Source organism: Doryrhamphus excisus, linkage group LG10, assembly GCF_037039965.1.
Source record: "Doryrhamphus excisus strain RoL-2023G ecotype Guam linkage group LG10, RoL_Dexc_Guam_v1.1, whole genome shotgun sequence".
Lineage (NCBI taxonomy): Eukaryota > Metazoa > Chordata > Actinopteri > Syngnathiformes > Syngnathidae > Doryrhamphus > Doryrhamphus excisus.
In genome coordinates this window covers 21360282-21380929 of record NC_136366.1, presented here as the reverse complement: position 1 = coordinate 21380929, position 20648 = coordinate 21360282, and the positions used below count along the sequence as shown (strand labels likewise).

Here is a 20648-nt window from a genome sequence, read left to right as displayed (position 1 = left end):
CAAAACATCTTTTGGATGGCTATTTGACCTGATGCCACGCTGTGACTCATTCTAAATGAATCAAGATATACAAGATATAACATGCATGTTTGTGTTTTCCAACTAAATTTACAACACATTACACAAATACACTGGGTTATTGCAGTTGACAATGCTACAAATTTGCCATGTCTAAAATACAGTTTGTGGGCGTGTATATTATATTAGAGCTTGCAGCTTTGACTGTTTTCAGGTTCGTATTTTTTTTTTTTTTTTTTATTAAAAGCTTTTCTTTTTTAAGTGACATCCAGTTAATTGTTTGCATGAATCCCTGGAGCCATTAATGGTTTTAATTTGTTTATGTTCTCATATTCTGTGACAGATAAATATAGAAATAGACCAGCTTCCTGTAAGCTTATATAGAGAGCCACCCATGTAAGAAATTCATATCTATTTTGAATGATGCAATGTGATTGTTAATGACATGGCACCATTCATTATCCTAAATTGCACATCAATTCGATTAATGACAGACGATATGACCAACTGCCTTTCCTGAGATTCTTGTTTGCAAATCGAAAAATAACAAAATGTAAACTCAAATATCGTCAAATCGCATTCACACACTGTTGTTTTCCCTCACACTCAATATAATCGCTTTACAGTTACACCCCGCCCCCTTACCTAATGATTGGCAGCTCTCTCTTCCAATGGAATTGCGGCTATCATGACTGGCCTCCTTCCTTCTCCACGTCCGAGTTGCTTGTCCCGCCGCTAGATCACCTCTCCTCTCAACGAAGAACAACAACTACTACAACTTCAAAGTTCCAAACATGGAAGGCGACAACAGAATAATGTGCGCTTGAATCGGAGGCAGATTTTCCAAGGTAGGTGCTTGGTCATTTCGAACCTTTCGAACCGGAGGGGGGTTTAGCAGCAGGGTGGCTGAGCATGCGGTTGGCAGAAAGTTTATCCGGCTCACTCGTCGCTACAGGAGGGACCGTACTCCAATGTTTATTCCCAGTGGAATAAGCGTCAAGCTGTGTGCACTTCTATAGTAAAACATTGAATTCCAAACATCATGAACTGAGCTGGTAGACAAGGTGACTTTCAGCCACAGTGGATCATGTTTTGAAGCGACACTGGATCAAACCACATTCATTATCCATTGTTCATTGGGGTAGTTTGATTGCTTTATATCCCCAATGCACACCCCAATGTCATCAAAAACATCCTCTTTGAGTACTTGTCTGTACACATGCCAGTCTGCCACCGTGGAGAGTTGGAGACTGGAGATTGGTCTTAGGGTCTTAGGGACTACAGATGTGCATTCCTGCAGCCAGTGGAGTGATCAAGGCTTTAAATAGAGCCCAACAGGAATGCAAACAGACCCAGCACACACAGCGACCATGGAGTAATAGAGTAAAAAAGGTATTTTGCTTCAAATAAGACCAATTTGTGGCCCTGCTTCTTGGGTGGCATTCAAATTAGAAAGGACATGTTGATCAAGGTTAATCACGTAAAAGGAGAGGCCACTGTTCTGCATCTTCAGACCACAAAAGAATGTTGATAACAGGAGAACACGGTAAGTACAGGTGATCCTCGGTTGATGCCTTTACAGCAGAGGTAGGGAACCTATGGCTCGGGAGCCAGGTAGGGCTCTTTTGATGACTGTATCTGGCTCTCAAGCATTTCTTACCACAATAAAAATGTATTTTTGCTAACATTTTAAAGTAAACATCACAGAAATGACTGTTAAAAATAATATTCAAAATCAACAACTTTCTTATGCATTTTAATTCATCCATCTATTTTCTACTGCAATACGGCCAACCATATCTATCTTTCCTGATGATATTTTCCAGGTCAAACACCAAAACTTGATTATTACTGAGTAATGCTGTAGTCGACAATGACTCGGTCATTGAGATGTCAAAAAAACATGTAAATATAAACTTTCCTTCTTTAGTCAAATAACTAAAGCTGCAGAACCAAGCCTTCTGGCAAAGATGGCCAAAAGAATGAAATATACTGAGTATAGTGCAAAATTATGCAGCAGCAGAAGTTGTATTAATGGCAACAAGTATTTGATTTATTATTAGACACTGCGCTGCTCACGAAAGTGTGCTGGCCACACCCCATTGGTGTGGGGTAGTGTGCCTGGTCTACGTAATTAGAGCCCATTATCTAAAACTGTTGGTCTTACATAAAAATGCACACATTTTATTGCATTCAATGTTTAAAAAAATGTATATGGCTCTCACAGATACACATTTTAAAATATCTGGCCTTCATGGCTCTATTCGCCAAAAAGGTTCCCGACCCCTGCTTTACAGGTTTCAGGTTTCATTAAGGATATAAATGTATTGTAATGTATGTTTGTTGTATGTTGTAAGGATGTCCAAACGGCAACAAATGGAAAAATTGAAGGCTGTGGGAGGCAACTTGGATACAGTTTACATTAAAGATGCTTAAACCAATCCACTGTGGTCTTGTTTAAAGACCTGACAAAGCAAATTGGTGTAATGTCTAACAATATAGCTCATTAACTCATTCAATCCCAGCCTTTTTTCAAATGACGACCAATTTGAACAATTTTGACAGATTTTTCAAGCCACACAGAATATTGTGTTCTGTGGCATGGGACTTACAAAAAGAAAGATTAGACATAGGTAAGTTTCAGAAAATATCAGTTCCTGACTAGAAATGGGAGAAAAGCAGCTATTTGTGAAAAGATGCAGTCCAAGCATAACTTTCAATTTGTTACAAATATTTGTTGCTTTTGTGACAGCTCAAATATCTAAACAACTATCCACCACATAAACAGCACATCAAATGAACAATTTCCCTACAATGCGTAACCTGCATGTGACACTCCTCCATGTTCTCTCACTTCCTCCTTCCTGTCAGGGCACTCCTGCACCATGTGGTCGTTTATCTTATCCCTGATGATTGCTTTCAAGAATACAGCACAGAATTGCCGTTGTAGTTTACTGTCAGTTGAGCAATGGCAAGTGCAACGTCAAGTGTCAATCAGCAAACACTTCAAGTTGATAAGACAGCCTTAATGCGTTAATTTTTCACCGATTTACTGTGCAGTTGCTTCTTACTACTGCAACATGACACGACTCTTTTCACTGTCCACCTTTTATGTCCTAATCAGGAAAGGTTTCACAATTGTAATCTCTACTTTGTCCATTTTTGGGAGGGAATTGGATTTGAAGCGCTTATATAACATGAAAGTCTTATCCACACAAAGGCCTTTTTCCACCGGCAAAGTCAGAATAGACACAGATTAGTTAAGAAACCACTATTCTGCTGTGTACTGGTGATTAGTACACCACAAATGAAATCATTTGCCTCCAGGAAGGAAAGTAATGCATTATAATTTTGCTCAGTGACAGTTATTGTGTGATTTATAGTACAATGGATCCTTGGTTAGCGTCAAAAGAAAAAAAAAAGTTATTTATTAGTGCATATTATTTTACTTTTTTTTACTAGTTTTATTTTTTTAAATTAGCGAATTTGTTGCCTCGATTTACAAACTTTAAACAGCACTTCTCACCAACATGTTATTCAACAGATCACAGTTATCAGCAGATGTTTTGCATTTGTACTTGTTGGTTATTGAAATATGCAAGCTCAGAGAAGAATAATCTTTCAGAGTCCGGGGCCAACATTTTCTATCAAGTCCCAGAACAATACTCGTTAGCCTCATGCAGTTCTTTCTGCTGCAGCAAAACCTTTCGCGGACGCTCACTTGCAGACCGGTTCTGGTTTTTAGTTTCCCTTGATAGCCTGCAGACAGCTCTTACTGGCAGCCCCAATCTTTGCTTTAGTGCTGGCCAAAGAAAACACATACTGTATATGTGTACACATGCTGACTCCATATGGACCTCCACACAGACGCATGCGTGCACATACGTTCTGTATATACATTTTGCACATGGCTTCAGACTTGGGGTATCTGAATGCACACATAAACACATCTACTATTCTCTGCACTCATATTTCACCAGTCACACACATGTTGGCCCTCGGTAATCACTTCAAAATTAAAGAGAAAGCTGCTGCAAAAACTTGGGTATTGCTCGCCAACTCAGACTCTGAAGCCATACTTTTCTTGGTATGTGCGTGTTTGTATGTGTGAAGGAGAAAGAGCCAGCTTTTCATATCGAAGCAACTTTGGGAGGCCTACAATGGGGCATTTCTTCTCTACTCTGCCCCTGCAAATGCAGGTTAATCCCCACACCAAAAAACAGAGCTCCGTGTTTTCCCTTTGGAACAAAACTATCTAAGACGCTATCAAATCTCTCTGACTTGGTGGTTGGGTTCTTTCTACTTCTACCATGGTTGTCTAAATTAATTGCAGCTTCTATTTCTCCTAGCCACATGGTGAAGCCACCAAAGTGGAGTCTGCTCTTGTGGCTTGGAGTTGCGGCTTCTTTCAAGCTGAGTTGACACAGTGAAACTAGCGATATTGTTGTGATAATGAATTGATGTTTGAAAATAAAAGTTGCACAAAAACTGATTCCTCAGAGTTTGTTGAATAGCGAGGCAGATACACTTTTTTGCTTGTTTTGCTTTTTTAGCGGCTTTTGTGGTATTTAGCAGATAAAACCTATGGGCTATCCACATGGAAACCTTTGAAACGACGTCCCGACGCCTGATTTCAGGTCAAAACGCAAAATATTTAGCTGTTTCAGTTGTTCATCCACACGGAAACAGCATTGTAGGTGACCTGAAATTGTATTTTTTAAAAAGATCTTAAAGATTGGGAAACTAGCTATCCATCCATTCACATCCACGTATTCGCAAGGACTGTCATCAGTGGGAAAACTTGAATCTACAGTAAAGTCTCGTTATATCGATATCGGTTATAACGAATTACTGCTTATTACGATACTATTTTCATTTCCCGGCAAATTTCTAGTCTTTTATGATATAATTAGTTCCGTTAGTACGATACCCAGTTATTATGATAATCCGGTTACTACGATGCCCTTTTCATCTCCCGCCAGCCAATTTGGTCTGCTTATATCGATACAAAAGCAGCTTAAATCAATCTTTGCTTAAGGATTTCAATACCAAAAAAGAACACGGCGAACAGCTGCTTCCAGTCAACTTTATTTTTCACACTTCAACCACCAGAGCGCAGCACACACACCGATTCCCGCAGGAAGTGCTTTTTTGGTATTGAAATCCTTAAGCAAAGATTGATTTAAGCTGCTCGACATTGTTCTATACTATAGAACAATGTCGAGTGCATTATTGCCCACTTTTAATGCAGTTTGGCGCAGGATCGGATATATCGACAGTCCGGTTATATCGATATTTTTTCCGACTCCCGACAATATCGATATAACGAGACTTTACTGTATATACGTCAATAACTTTACAGGGAATAACCAAGCCTGTCTTAAAATTACCATGCAGGCTCAAAATATAATAGGGAAATGAAATGTTTGAGCATGTGTTCCCTTTCTATCAGATGCTCTGCTGACTTGTTTGGAGATTCTGTGGATATCTACTGCAGGATGAGGTTTTTATCATTCAACCACAGGACCTTTTCTTAGAATCTGAACACAGACTTCAGCAGTTACCATCCAAACTGCAATTTGCAAGCCACATTGTATTCAGAATGTATTAGCACATGGCTGGTTTTCTCAGCACTGTTGGAATGCCATGTTCAGAGGGAGACCTTAGAGTTTGGCTAATGTGATGAAGTGCAGGACAGAAACACTCAGAATGTTTAAAACCATTTTCCTGAACTTGCCAAAGCAACATGAGGCATACTTTTATTCAACCTGCGGGGGGGGGGAAGACAAACTTTTGTTTGGTGATTCACAGCCTGGAAGACTGGATGTGGGGCATCTGTGGGACAATTATGCATTTCTGATGACAAAAACCTATTCACACTGGGGTTGCAGGTACAGGTCCTGTACAAATTGCATGCGAGATGAATATGAGGATACGTTTGAATTATATTCATGCACTTACAAAATCACCAAATATTTAAGTTGATATATCTGGTACGAAGAAACAGCTTCCTGGTACATTATAAAAGGCAAGAAGGTTTTGCTTTATCACCCTTCTTGTTTCAGTGGAAAGTGATGATGCAGTCAAGCAAGGTAACTATTTTGGACTGGTCATTTATAATTGACAGACTTGTCAGTTTCAATTATGCACCGTTTTGTTAGGATGGTGCAAAAGCTATTCGTGAGACACATCTGTCTATGGAAAAAGAACTGGATGTTCAACTCACCGTGGTGAATATTTTGGGAATCATTTGGGTTGGTTCTTCCAAGGGTAGTTTGAAGGGCGGGACTTGGTGTTTTTGGATGTAAGTTTGATTTATCAATAGGTTCAACTGGGTAGATTCTGCTGTGTGTGTTTGTGTTGTGTGTCTAAACATGCTGGCATATGAACCTGCTCCAACTTCTCAACTTCATTTTATTTTCACCTTTGACACACATTCGGGTTTGTTTCTCCTCGCTCTTTTTAACTATGCTTTTTTTGTGATTTTATTGGCTCCATGTCTCTGTTTTCATGCCGCCTGGCTCCCCGCTCCTGCTGTGTTTGTTGTTTTCATGGAGCGTTAGTGTTGTTCAAGGAGGTTAAAGGTATGTTATGGAGCGTGCTGATGATATCACATTTGGCAGGTACGCGGGGCAAAAAACAAATGGAAATGAAGTTAAAAATCCACAAACCATTTGTTTCAGATTGTGATCACACAGCAAATGTGTGTTTTTGTTTTAAGTACAAAGGCGAAATATAAAGGCTAGCCATGACCTGAGACGCCCGTGTTAGACTTGTGGGTGCTAAGCATGTCAGTTTATTACTTCTTTTTGTACTTCATTTGACATCAAATGGAGTTAATAGTTAACTGGTTGAATAACCCCAGTAATGCCTGTTATCGGGATCCAATCATTTGTTTCTCACTGGAATTGTAATTATTTTGTTTCATATATTGATTGTTGCATCATGTGCTGCATTTAATACAACGCCTGCTGACTAGTAGCAATCAACCTTTTGCCATCCAGTTTAGTTTGAGCTTGAGAATAGACCCAGCACTGTAGCAGCGTTATATAACAGGGCAGGAACTGGAGTCAGGGAGTGGGCGCCGGCACCATGCTAATGCATTTTCATCACTCACGTTGCAATTATGTCAATTAGTGCAGCATTTGTCCAAAAAAATTACCCTCAAAAAATATTGACACAACACTTTTGTTTTTGCATGAGTGAATTCAAAAATAAAAAACTATGAACAAAAAAGGCCTGTCTCTCAAATAATCCTCACACACTTTTGGTTATTGGCCATTAGTAAGTAATAATTCATCCACCATGCAAGTGTGGCATATCACAAAGCTGATTAGATATTGATTATTGCACAGGTGTGCCTTTAGATTGGCTCCAATACAAGGCCACTCCCAAAATGTACACTTATTATTGGATATTAGATCGTGATGCAAACGGGGTAGGGTTACTGGGGTTTAGGCACTAGTCAGTATGAAATTCTGGGAGTGTGATAAAATTTTACAGTGTCACAGTATTATAATTACAGCTCTAAAATGTGTTATTTTGAAATATGTACATGCCTTTAACAGTAGGTTTTGTTTTGGTTGGCCAATTTTGCGTTTCCGTCCACAATTCTGTTAAAGTGGAACTCATGGGGTACCTGCAGTGTGAACGTAGCCCTAGATGTAATCCCATACTCTTTTTTTTTTTTTTTTGCTGATATTGGCCCAATATTTGATATCAATATGACATCAAGGCAACCCAACAGAATATAGTTATCAAAGGTACAAAGTTTTATTTATTATATCTTAGATTCTATGCAATATAAGTGTATAACGTAACATCATACAAGTTAACTAAAAATAAACCTGTGCTTTTATGGACCTGTTTCTGGTTTAAAACATCCTGCCTTAACTCCTACTTCCTGTTTGACTGTTTTTGATCTTAAGCAGGCCTTTTCAAATGTCTGTCATACACACACACACACACACACACACATGAGTGTCTCAAGCTCCGATCCATGGTGACGCAGAGTAAATCAATAATGCAAATATGGAATTGATATTGTCAAGGCCCCAAAACTTCAGGATTAAAAATAGGACATAAATAACTAATGTGGTTCCTTGTTTCCTCCCCCAGTGTTCCCAGTTCTATGTTTATGTGGGATTTTTTGGCTGTCTTTAAATATGTAAGGCGACTCCTTCACCTGGTCGGTCCAGAAAGTGACCTGAGATAACCCACTCTCTAAATACAATCCAATTACAGGAGCTCCCTGCTTTTTGCGGGAGCTATGTTCCAGGCATACCATCGAATGATGAAAACACACAGCTCACTCCTCCTCGTCCTGCTAGATTTACATAAAATGGGATGTTAGAAAAGGCCTGATCAAGTGATATTACTCAGAGAATCAGTGCGTAACAGTAGGTATGAGGAATCATTCTTCTTTATGCATCTGGTGCATAGTTTCATCAACAATAGGCATAATGTATTGAGGTTTGATGTGCTCTATGACGTGCTTGAACCCGACATTATTATAATGGATTCGGTTTTATTTTTCAATTTTCAAGGTGCACAAAGCGCCTCAGTGAAGTGAATCCGTTATTCATTCACTCCTCAGTCACACACTGGTGGTGGTAAACTACTTTCTGAGAAAAAATAACAAAAATAGATTTCTGGACCCTTTTTTGGGGCCGTGAATGCAGAATATAACATTTCCAGTTTAAGAAGGGATGCCCAGATTTGTCAGTTTCTGGACATTTCCTCTCATTCTGCCAGGACCATTCCTTTCTCCTGCCAGCTGTGAGACATAATAGACTTTCTAGCATACCCTACGTCTACCCAGGGATTTCCCTGGAAAACACCTTCCAAAGGGACATCTGGATGGCATCTGAATTAGATGCCCGAGCCACCTCAGCTAATTTCATCCGTTTGGATATGTATATTCCTTGATCCTGATTGTCCCCACTTGTTCTACCCAAAGCTCATTAGTAGGTGACAGTATAAATGCTTACTCCCGAAAGCATTGACCTCTACACATCTAATGTTAAGTTACATAACGCTGGTACTGTTCATATCAGCTAATACAAACATTCATCACTTCCTGTTTACCAGCAGTCGGCCACAGAATGACCCACACTACTAGGAGCTGTCTATGAAGGGTTGCGGTGTATATGCCTTTAGGATGCAGTCATATGAAAACGCCCGGCATTCTCCCTTTTACGTCTGTTCCCAGTATTTACAGTAAATCATTACACATTCATTTGGTTTGGACTGGGCTTTGTCTGACCTGAAGCTGAGCGAGCTTTCTCACTGCAGATATGTGGAAAGTGCATCGTTAAACAGACACTGATTTATGCCGTGCACAGTAAATTTAATCATGCCTGTCTGTTCTCTGTGTCAGGTCCCATGTATTCCCTCTGTTATTTTTCCAATATCGGTTTCTCTTCATCGCTCTTTTTCCATCGACACTATGTTATCATCTTTTCACTCTGTGTCGACTGAGTGTATGAGGACAGTAGTAACGGGCTAAAGAGTGGAGTTCCCAGCAGAGTGAGTCATTGCTCGAGCCATTTGGGGTTGGTGAGTGGGACGGTCATGGTGTGTGTGTGGGTGGAAATGGGCGGTTGGGGGTATGTGCTTCCCAATATTTTTCCTTCCTGCTTGACACACGGCAGAAGGTTTCTTCTAACTGTGTTAAAGGTCATCAGTGTTTCCCACAAGATTGCAATCTATTTGTGGTGGATTGGGGATATGCGTGTTTGACACGTGATCTTCGAATTTGCATCGTTGCCCATCAGGCATTTGCATGTAATTGTAATGAACGCTGGAAGAGGGAGGAATCCCTTTTCCACTCTAAACTAATTAAATCACCGATTTTAGAGCCTCCCCGTCGACCTTGTTGGCAACTCGGATACCTCCTGGTACACCTTCTGATTCTCTGACTGACAGATGCGTTTGAGTTGTGTTAACAGCGGAGTTACACGAACCCACTGTGTCATTATGTGTTTATGAGCAAGAGTGAACAGGTTATGGCGGGCCTCCACAAATAAATGAACGTATGGGAAACACTGGTCATATAACATGGTGACAATCACAGTACAGGCACCCCTCATTTATCACACTTGATTGGCTCCTGTCTCGACCACGACAGGTGAATTCCCACGAAGTAGGATTAAATGTCAATAAAGAGAATATTTTCATAGTTAAGTTTCTGTTTTTTAAACATTAATAGAGCCTTGTAGACATTAAACAGCACCCCTATAGTCATCTTCATATTTGTATTAACTAAAATAGCAGACATGATAAGCAATGATAATAAGACTTAATAACTTATCATCCATCCTCTCTATGACATTTGTCACTTGAGTCTAAGATTAATGTGCCATACATAGACACATACTTTGTGGCCATACACTTGTGCATGATAGCTAAATCAACAATGGGGGACCATCGGGTTGTTGATTCCTATCAGAATTCTTCTGCTTCTAGCCATTGTTGCATCAAATAGGTGACTGGTGAGGATTCCGACCTCTCCAAGGCTGAATGTTCACAATCTATTCTAGATCATATGTGGCTTATATGCGATAATGCATGCATTTTTTACCCTAAATGTTGCGTAAAACGACAATCTCCAACTATCTGCTTCATGTCTCCATAATTGCTCCCAGCAGTAGTGTGGCGCCAGTCAAATGCACTTGGACGCAGCCTTTACTCTCTCTCTCACACACACACACACAGACATGAAGATCATAAGTATGTGGCAAAGCAGAACTGGGGAGAGTTTTTTTGGCCTGTCAACTTGCTGTCTTATAGACTTGGACCAAGCTAAGTCCAGCTAAGATCAGCTTCTGTAGCCAAATGTATGGCTAAGTCTATGTCTGTCAGAATTGCAAAGACAGCAGATCAAGTTGATGCTTGTCTGGTGATGGTTTGTAGAGCTAGAAATTGATCAGATAGATACTATGTACCATGCACCAAATCTATCTCGTTAACATTGTTTAACGGAAACCACAGGTGAATAGGTCAGGGCTCCATGTTTCTCGACCATCACCTTTGTCTCAAACAGAGCTATATTGACACAAATATTGGCAAAACATGGGTGTTGTAAGTCTGTTCATCCGAGAGAAGCCATGACTTGCAATTGTTGCTCGTGTTCATCCCAAAGGTGTGTGATTAGATTGAGGTCAGGGCTTTCAAATTCTTCCAAAAGCAAATGTTGTGGTAAGTCTTGTATTTGAGCCAGTAGAACTAAGTAGCTTACATTTGATAATGCACGCCCTTCCTAACATTTCTGTGTGTGCTTGTGTTTGTATTGGCAGATGCGTAGGTCACTCTACACATGGCTGGTAGTATGGAATTTTCCAAAAGCAGATATATAAACCAAAACAGTGTGTGTTTTTTGTGGCAGAGTCTTGGTTCTTGGTAACAGCTGAATACAGTCCAAAAAAGTTAAACCGTGTTATGCAACATGCTGAAAGAGCTGCAGCTGATTTTCTTTTGTGAAAAAAGTTGATTACTGTAGTTTGTGCATTTAAATGAGAGCTCAAGAGGGTGAAAAGTGGACTTGACCCGCAATCTTAAATACACAGAGTAGGGTTCTGACGGTCCTTTGTGACTCGTGTATGTAGTGAATAAACGTTTTCAGAGGAGCTACAGCACACCAAAGGCCTGTTCAACCTCTCAGGATGCGAAAGCAGTAAAGGAGTTGTTAAGTTATATACAGTATGTAACCAGGATCAAGCAATGTCTGACTGTGTTAGGAAGTATTTACTCAAATATCACCTACAAATTTGCATAAATAGGTTTGTCATCTGTGATGCCAAGGAATGTCTTTAGGCAAAAATCTTTTTGGCCGGTGTTTGTGATCCTTGGGTTGTGGAAATGCAGAGTTCAGGAATGTTATTAGCAAGTTTAGTTCTATAATAAGACCTGTATTATGATAATGCTGTCTCGTGACAACTACAGTAAAGTCTCGTTATATCGATATCGGTTATATGGAAGTACTGCTTATTACGATACTATTTTCATTTCCCGGCAAATTTCTAGTCTTTTATGATGTAATTAGTTCCGTTAGTACGATACCCGGTTATTATGATAATCCGGTTACTACGATGCCCTTTTCATCTCCCGCCAGCCAATTTGGTCTGCTTATATCGATACAAAAGCAGCTTAAATCAATCTTTGCTTAAGGATTTCAATACCAAAAAAGAACACGGCGAACGGCTGCTTCCAGTCAACTTTATTTTTCACACTTCCACCACCAGAGTGCAGCACACACACCGATTCCCGCACTTCCTGGTTCACAGGTCATGCTCAACCCGCCCCACATAGCTGGCCAAACACATGCCTGCAACAGAAGAACCAACTGACATAGCATACACACCTATTCCAACAAAGACACAAGCGTACAAATACATGTATTTAATTGTGTTGTATTCAGATATCTTTTTATCGCTTGCAATAATCACTGTTTTTCATATGTACATGCTGGCGTTCGTGGTTTCTCTCGTGTGTATAGATTCTATACAGGCATGTGTTTGGCCAGCTATGTGGGGCGGGTTGAGCATGACCTGTGAACCAGGAAGTGCGGGAATCGGTGTGTGTGCTGCGCTCTGGTGGTGGAAGTGTGAAAAATAAAGTTGACTGGAAGCAGCCGTTTGCCGTGTTCTTTTTTGGTATTGAAATCCTTAAGCAAAGATTGATTTAAGCTGCTCGACATTGTTCTATACTATAGAACAATGTCGAGTGCATTCTGGGATGGGAATTTTCCGCGGATCCGCGGAATTCCGCGGATTTTTCTGGCAAAAGTCCATTTTCGTAATTCGTGTAAATTCGTTGAGAAAATTGTGGGGGGTGGGGGGGGGGTAGGTGTAGGTACAGTCTCGGTATATCGTGTCCGATCGGGCCGAGGCGGCATCTTGGCCGCGAAGTCGACGAGAAAATGAGCTGGTTTAGTAGGCTTGCTGTGATTGGTTGTATCGTGTCTCTCAGCCAATCACACGTCGCGTTTCAAACGCGTTCGGTGAACCCGTAATGGCGGAACACGGTGAAAGAGAGAACATGAGAAAGAGAGTAGAGCTGAGCAGAAGAAAAAAAACGAGAAGGCAGCGAAAGTTGCAAGACTGGCACATCAAAAAGCAGAAAAGAGGAAGGTTGCGACTGATCGTTTGCATGCACTGATTGCAAAAAGAAAACGACTATGTTAAGTTACCTGGTGTTGACTTCAACGTACGTGTTTAAAAGGAAATTGTGAGTCACATATTCAAACCTATGGAAATCTATTAATTTTACTTTGAATGCAGTTTGTTCCATGTTTTTTATTCATTTATTTTTGTTGTTTGAGGTCTTAATATTTCTTTCATTGTATGCCAGTTTTAGTGCCCTCAAAAGCTGAAATGTTGGCCCCCAGACCCCCGACTTATTTTCAGCTGATTTTCAGCAAAGCCATTCCCATCCCTGTGCATTATTGCCCACTTTTAATGCAGTTCGGCACAGGATCGGATATATCGACAGTCCGGTTATATCGATATTTTTTCCGACTCCCGACAATATCGATATAACGAGACTTTACTGTATGTTATATTTTTAGGAGATCTGAGAGTTCTGTAGTCATCATTTTAGTGCCACGACTGACCGGTCCGCTGGGCAAATACTTCCCCACACAATCGTTCGTTATTTGAATTTTCAATTTCCATGAGATTCCACATTGAACAGTAGATTCCGTTTTTATTGGCCAATTACGTGATTCCGTTAACATGGAAATCATGTAGTCCTACTTTAGTCATTTCATCACCTACACACATTAAATCTACTAATCACAAGTTATGTTTCATTGCAAAAACATGGAGGAAAAAGTTAAAGTCAAGCTTGCAAGCGGGCTTGGGGGACAGGGTGTGAGTCGTGTATCCAAAAGTAGACATTTTAATGGATGTATCAACTCTATACATACTGCATACAATTACATTGAAAGTTTCAGAATATTACTTGATTTAGCTACAAACACTGTTGCTAGTATTGTAACCTTGCTTGCATTTTTGACCTATTGGGGAATCTTCAATCTTCCTCTTGTTATTGCTTGAGTAACGCTGCTGAAAAGCACATGGAGGCTCACTTTTTGACCGTGGTTAGCATTAGCACCTAGTGCTGTTTACAGTAGCACTCAACCACCTTGGTGGGAGTGTAATATAAGCGCCTAACACCTTGCTGCATTCATGACTGAAAGTTATTTTTCTGTGTTGCTGTCTCAGTAACTCTTCCACGCCCCATCTTCACAAATCGTACAGTCATTGACTTAACCTGGTATCCACAGCGTTTCTTAAATTAATAAGAAACAGAAGTCATTTTGCTGATACATATTGAACGAGCTTGGTTTGCGTTTACCTGGCATCGGCTCAACTTCACAGACCTCAAGTATTAATGGATAATTTGCTTTCCGTGCTTCATTTGTTTTCTGAAACCTGGTTGCCTTGCATATTGACTTTCAATCACAGTAATTGCAGTGCCTGCATTGGTTTTCAATGGATTGGATGTCCTGCTTCAGTTTGAAAACGCTAATTAGTGATATCTACATCCAATCCTGTGTGGGCTTTTTTTGCACAGTGTGAAAAGCTGGCATATGGTAGCCATCTTGCCCTGGCGGCTGACTTTAAGGAAATTCCAGCAGTGTAGAGTTTAGGCCAAGATAATACCGCAGCACACACACGCACACTCACTTGCACACACAGCACAGGTCAGATTTGTGGTATGTGTGCCGAATTAATTTAGAAATAATTTGAGGAGAACTCAATCACAAGGCCAAAGTGTTATAACGTGTTTGGCACATTTCTTAACATGTCATAATTCAAATCTTCTCACACAGGGATTTGCTCACTGACGCTCAGACCCCCTTCTCTGGCTGTGGATTGGCTGAGTTCTATCTCTGTATACACATGGCAGCCATTATTTTTTTCTGTGTTTAATCTTTGGCATTTTCCACATATCGTATATGGCACAAGCCAATGTAGGAGACTAACTTGATGTAGTATGTTTCTGGTTATAGGACTCATAGTGCATCTGTTCTTCCTTATCCTTGTCAGTCTTCAATGATTTCTTCCTTGGTAGTTCATTTACTCTAAAACAAATAGTCATATCAGATAAAACAATAAAAAAATGTAAATTCCTCTCTTAGTTTAGCAGAGTGTGTGCAGAGGCTGACATCCCATTAGCCAAGGTAGCCCAGCTACATCCATTTCTGAAGTACTGGGCAAAATTTTGATTCAATTAATGAACATTATATTTACTGTCATAAAATATACACTCTCTGGTAAAATAAGTGTAAAAGGTAAAAAAAAGATGAATATTAAAAAGTGGAATTTGGAAACAAATTACATAGATTTTTTTATGTTTTTTGTAACATTAGAGCCCCATAGACATGAATTAACAACCCTATAGTCACTTTTACACTCATATTACCCAATACAGTAGACATAATAAGAGGAAATAATACATATTAGGCACAAATAAGACATAGTCTCACATATTAATATTTCGAGAGTTTCTTGTTTTTTTTTCTGGACAGCATACTTCCTGCGGTGGCTATTTCTCATCAACATACTGCAAGGGCGGGTGAATGACACCATGTCAGGATGGCTGTAAATTAGTCAGCCTTATGAAATAGACACAGGGCAGTACGTCAACACTTCCTTGTTCTCTTCTTCTACGGACTGATTTATTAATAAAAGCTAGTTACAAATTTCCCCACTGAGGGACGAATAAAGGCATATCTTAATCTTAATCTAGTTCCATGTGAAAAAAAAGTATAATGTGAAAATGTGCACTGATACGCAAGTACATTTGTGGTGACTTATCCAAACAACTACTATGGCAGCCAATACTGCACTGAGACACTTCACGTATGGAAATATAACATAAACACACACACACACACTCATCTGTCAGCACAGTTGTTATCGCCTCAAAAGGCCAGATGAGTGTGCAGTGGTTGTCATGGAAACCTGCATAAACACGGGAGCCATTGTAGTGTGCCCCTGTTAGCCTGGCACACATTTTGGCTGGACACTCCAATCTTGTTGATTTAGTGCTTGTGTGCCTTCACTCACACAGTATCACTGTGTTTTCTCACACACACACACACACACACACACACACACATCACTATTACTGAGCTGTTAGCTGAGCACAGGTTCCCTCAATGACACGCAAGCGTAAACACAATGTGCAGACAGTAAATTAGACTAAATGAAACATTCGTCTTTGTTAATTTGTGACCGGTGCTAATGAACAGGACATCATGTCACTTTCAATGATTCTGGAAGCTAGTCAGACTGGATGGAGTTTAATCTTACTGCACATATTTTCCTGCAGTCCTGCCCTAGCCTTGTAGATAGCCCCCTGTTTTCAACTCCCCTCCCATTTTCACCCCCACTCTGCCTTGCGTTTTGCCTCGTAAAGATGACTGAATGTGCAGTGGCATGCAGGAGTGTGAGTGACTCACGGTGTGGGATTGTGCTGTCACTGAAAGGAACAGCTAAAAGCAAGCGCTTCTCAATCAGATTAGTCATCATGTAAGTGTGCGAACAGTTTATTTTAGTGCTCGGTTGTTTTTGAGCATCAGCTATGGAAGTACACAATACTATCTTCTTCTGTCTCTCAGCCAGTCATGGCAGTGCTTCAAGAATGAGCTCATGCCTGACCTCTGTCAGGATTTCTTGGCATACACACTCTTGGCCTTGATCACTTTTTCTTGTAAGAAATAGTTTACCAGAATAATTTAAGCCTTTTATATTGTTTTTAGCTCAGTGGTTGTGGTTGTGTTGGGCCAGGGTCCGTTAATTATAAATAGTAACTATTTTAAGTATGTGTAAGTGGGTCTGTCTGGATTTGTTTTGCATATTTTTGGCGTGTGGGAAAACTTGCAATCACGGTTCATCCTAGTGATTCAAATGCTGTATTTAAAACACAAAAAAGCAGAAAGCCCTATGATTTCCACGGAATTGGGTAATAAAAAACGGAATCTACTGTTAAACACGAAGTATTTCCCCGGCAGACCACTGAAAATAGTCCTATATCCACTTGCAATGTCTGTAAAATGACAATTTCAAGTGGTGGTTCTAGTAGAGCTCCATTCAATGCCACAAGTTTATCGTCATCTGAGGACCAAACATAAAATGGAGTACAAAGCTTGTAGCAAGGCAACCCCCAAAAAGGCTGCCAGGCCAGGGCAACAAACTCTGGACTTTCAAAGGAAAGACAAATATCCAACAGAGAGTGAAATTACAAAAGGGATCATTGAAAAGGCAGTTGGATTTATTTTCATGGACAACCAACCCATCTCCGTCGTGGAGAATGTTGTGTTTTCCAGTCTTTTAGAATGTATGTTCTGTCATTGCAACACTACATTGCTGATATACGTATAACAATACTGCCAAATTCAATATTTATTCAAACTTTATTAAAAATTGTTATGTTTACAATAGTTATTTGCTAAGAATCTATAATACCATTGCCAAATTATCGGATCGAATCTGAGGCCAAAAAATGGGATTGGGACTTCCCTAATTAAAACAAATGTGAACATGGGATTTTGCATTTTGCATTTACCAAATAATAAAAATATAACTCAAATATGCAACATTTGATCAGAGGGCTGTCCGATATCAGCAAAAAAAATTGTCCTCCATCTAAAATCTTGGATATCAGCACCGATAGAAGCAGCCCATTCAAGACTGCGCCCAGCACTCCCAGCAGTGCCAGGATAGAGCCCATGCACTCATAACAGCAAATAAAATTAGCATATCACAGCAGCTTGAAAAAAACGTTGCAGCCTAGTGCAAAACCTGGCATGCACAAGTAACCTTTGGTGGCACAGAACCAGAAAAGTTCAACACGACCATCCCCATTGTGCATTTGACGCAGTGCCACAAAAAAAAACCAAAATAAGGGTTGTATCTTTCTGATGTTTTAGCGCAGTCATTTCGGATTGATGGATGTGGTAGATACACTTAAAGCATTTCACCCGCAGACATACTGTCTCTCAGAATCTGGTATTTGGGATCATATGTACAAGGACTTTATAAAGAACTTTTGACCTGGCATGAAGCTTGGTTTGCAGATTTTGTGGTTGCCAAAAGTACATTTGATGGTTTGCCCTGTGTGCTATTAGCCTGCTTATGAGGTGAACCCCCAAAAGAGTGGAGATGATAATCAGTGCACTGAATGCGTGCCTGTAATATATAACTAACTGGCAACTGCAGTGCAATTGATAGCGCCTATTTTGGGTTTGGCAGACCACCACGCAATTTTGAGTCCGAAATCCAACAGTGAAACAGGATATTTTGCACAAGTTTAAGAAAACGGTGTTGGGAGGGGAGGGATGGATGTTGACGGACACCGACATTTACGAACATGCGCACATGTGACCTTCTGTTTACTGCATGTTGTTCTGTCATGCCTCTGTAATGAAAACCAGCCAGTCTCTAGCTAGGAAACTGGTGCATGGATTAAAAAAAAAAAACAGCCTTTAAAGATGACGGGAGGTGGAGATACAAGACTGTGTAAGCATGATTAGAAAACCTTTCACAGGAGCGACAGAAAGGTGCAGCCAGTATTTGCTGAGCTCCAGTTACTCTGGAGGAAAGCACTACCAGGTAGAGGGCACACCATTAGAGATGTTGACACAAATGTGTTTACTGAACCTTGAACCTTCTGGCATCAGCATGCTGGAGAAATGTTGCCAACGATCGACTGCAGAGTGTAGAGGTAAACAAATTTGTTAAAACGGTCCAAATACACAAGTATTATACCGAAACGCTGACATTGTTTCGCACTATAGTTGTATTTTGGATTGATCGGAATGCCACCCAACAACATTACATCAATCCAACACTAAATGAATCGTAATGAGCAGTTCCCGCTGGGTTGCAGGTACAGAGTGTCCCAAATTTCAAGGGGCTTTTGATCACTGGCAAGGTGGTATGGCGAGAGGAGGAGGAGGAATGTAAACAAGTGGGATTTGAATTTGCTGAGTGTGCTGTGAAAAGTTCCAGTCCCAGAGTGGTGAATATAACACCACTATGTCAGATCATGAGACTGCAATGCAAACTTTTATCTCATCTTATATACAGTCATTTTCAATTTTGTGAGCCATGGTGAAGTTATAAATAATACGGCTTCCATAATATAAGTGGTCTATTGGCCTTGGCGGAGATCTGAGCTCTGAGTGCTCGTCTATTTTGATGGGGTTACGTTTCCTGAAGTCAAAAGTCCTCATCCTGTTTGACTTAAACTGTCACATCATCAACTTTTAACATATCACCATAATCAGCTTCCAGAGCACCCTTTTTCAAGCATGCTTAGATTCTGGCAGTTATATGCGCCAATAATAATACCTTGCCCTGATGAAAGACTGTTGATTTTCGTTCTTTTCTTTGTTTAATTATTTGGTCAAGATGCCAAAAAGTGCATCTGTGTTGCAGTCGGTGTTCATGCGATGTTTGCAAAAATGTCAGCATGACGAATGTGCAAACCATATGAGTGTCAACTGACCTTCACTGAGTGACCAAAATAAGTAAATAAAATAAATTAGGTTCATTCATTCTAATTTTCTTTTAAGTAATGTTAAAACCTCCACTCATCTCGTTCTCATAGATCCAATCTCGTGTATCGGCTCATCTTGAGTGTCTCGTGACACTCCTAACGTTTAAATCAAAGGTTATTGAATCTCATAAACAGCTCTACGGTATACTATATACGGTAGTATACACACAAACCGCATCACTCTAATAGAAAAAAAAACAACACAAGCAAACAGAAGTTTGCATGTCCTCCTATGCTTGCATGGGTTTACTCTCTTGCTCCAGTTTGCTCCCACAGTCCAAAAACACACATGTTAGGCTAATTAGAGAGTGCAAATTGCCTGTAGAAAGTCGAAAATGAATGAATGAGCGAATGAAAATAATGCAGCCAAAAGGCCCTTGCCATTGATGTCATTTCTAAAAAGCTGCAGACAGACTCGTTAGTCTTTGCAGTAAGTCTTCATGATTATACCTTCTGTATCTTTCCAGATGCCAGGTCTTTTGCCCGGTCCTGGGAGTCTGACAGTCATCTGGTTTTTATCTTGGTCACTGTGTCTCAGTGGTGCTCAGATTTGGACCAGTGAAGGTAACGTACAAAGGCACACACCTAGAGCAGCACATGCACGGCATCCTCTTATCTTAAGGTCATATTTAAAAATGCATTTGCATGCAAAGACGTTACTGTTCATTCTATACACACACGCGCAGAGCAAGCTGAAGAGCTATTTTAGTGCCACTGACCCATGGGAGCTGAAGCAACTGCTGGGGAAAAGAGGGTGGAAACTCACCAGCGTTTAGAATAAAATAACTGGTTACACTGTACGGTTTCTCTTTTTGAAAAACACCATAAAACACCACCACATACTACAGGAAAAACATTTTTCTAATTCTGTTTGACCACAATGTTGTCTTTTCTCCCCATTTGTACTCACTCCACAATAACTCAATTGTTGATTTTTTTTTTCCTTTCCCGATTCCTTAATAATAATCTAATCCAGGGGTACCCAAATACTGCAAAATCAAAGGATGCAAAGGGGATTTTACATATTGTTTTTAATCCAAGCCATGTACCGTTAAAGA

General features: G+C 40.2%; 1 protein-coding gene across 1 annotated transcript in view; it reads left to right on the top strand.

Moving 5' to 3' along the window:
* The first annotated feature begins 720 nt into the window (after positions 1 to 720).
* The window catches only part of il11ra (interleukin 11 receptor subunit alpha), a 31389-nt gene continuing 11461 nt past the window's right edge, over positions 721 to 20648 (top strand). Inside the window, exons 1-2 of the mRNA XM_058064209.2 lie at positions 721 to 866; positions 20058 to 20154. Of these exons, the coding sequence (XP_057920192.2) occupies positions 20058 to 20154 (97 nt within the window). The 5' untranslated portion in view covers positions 721 to 866. The remainder of the gene's footprint in view (positions 867 to 20057; positions 20155 to 20648) is intronic.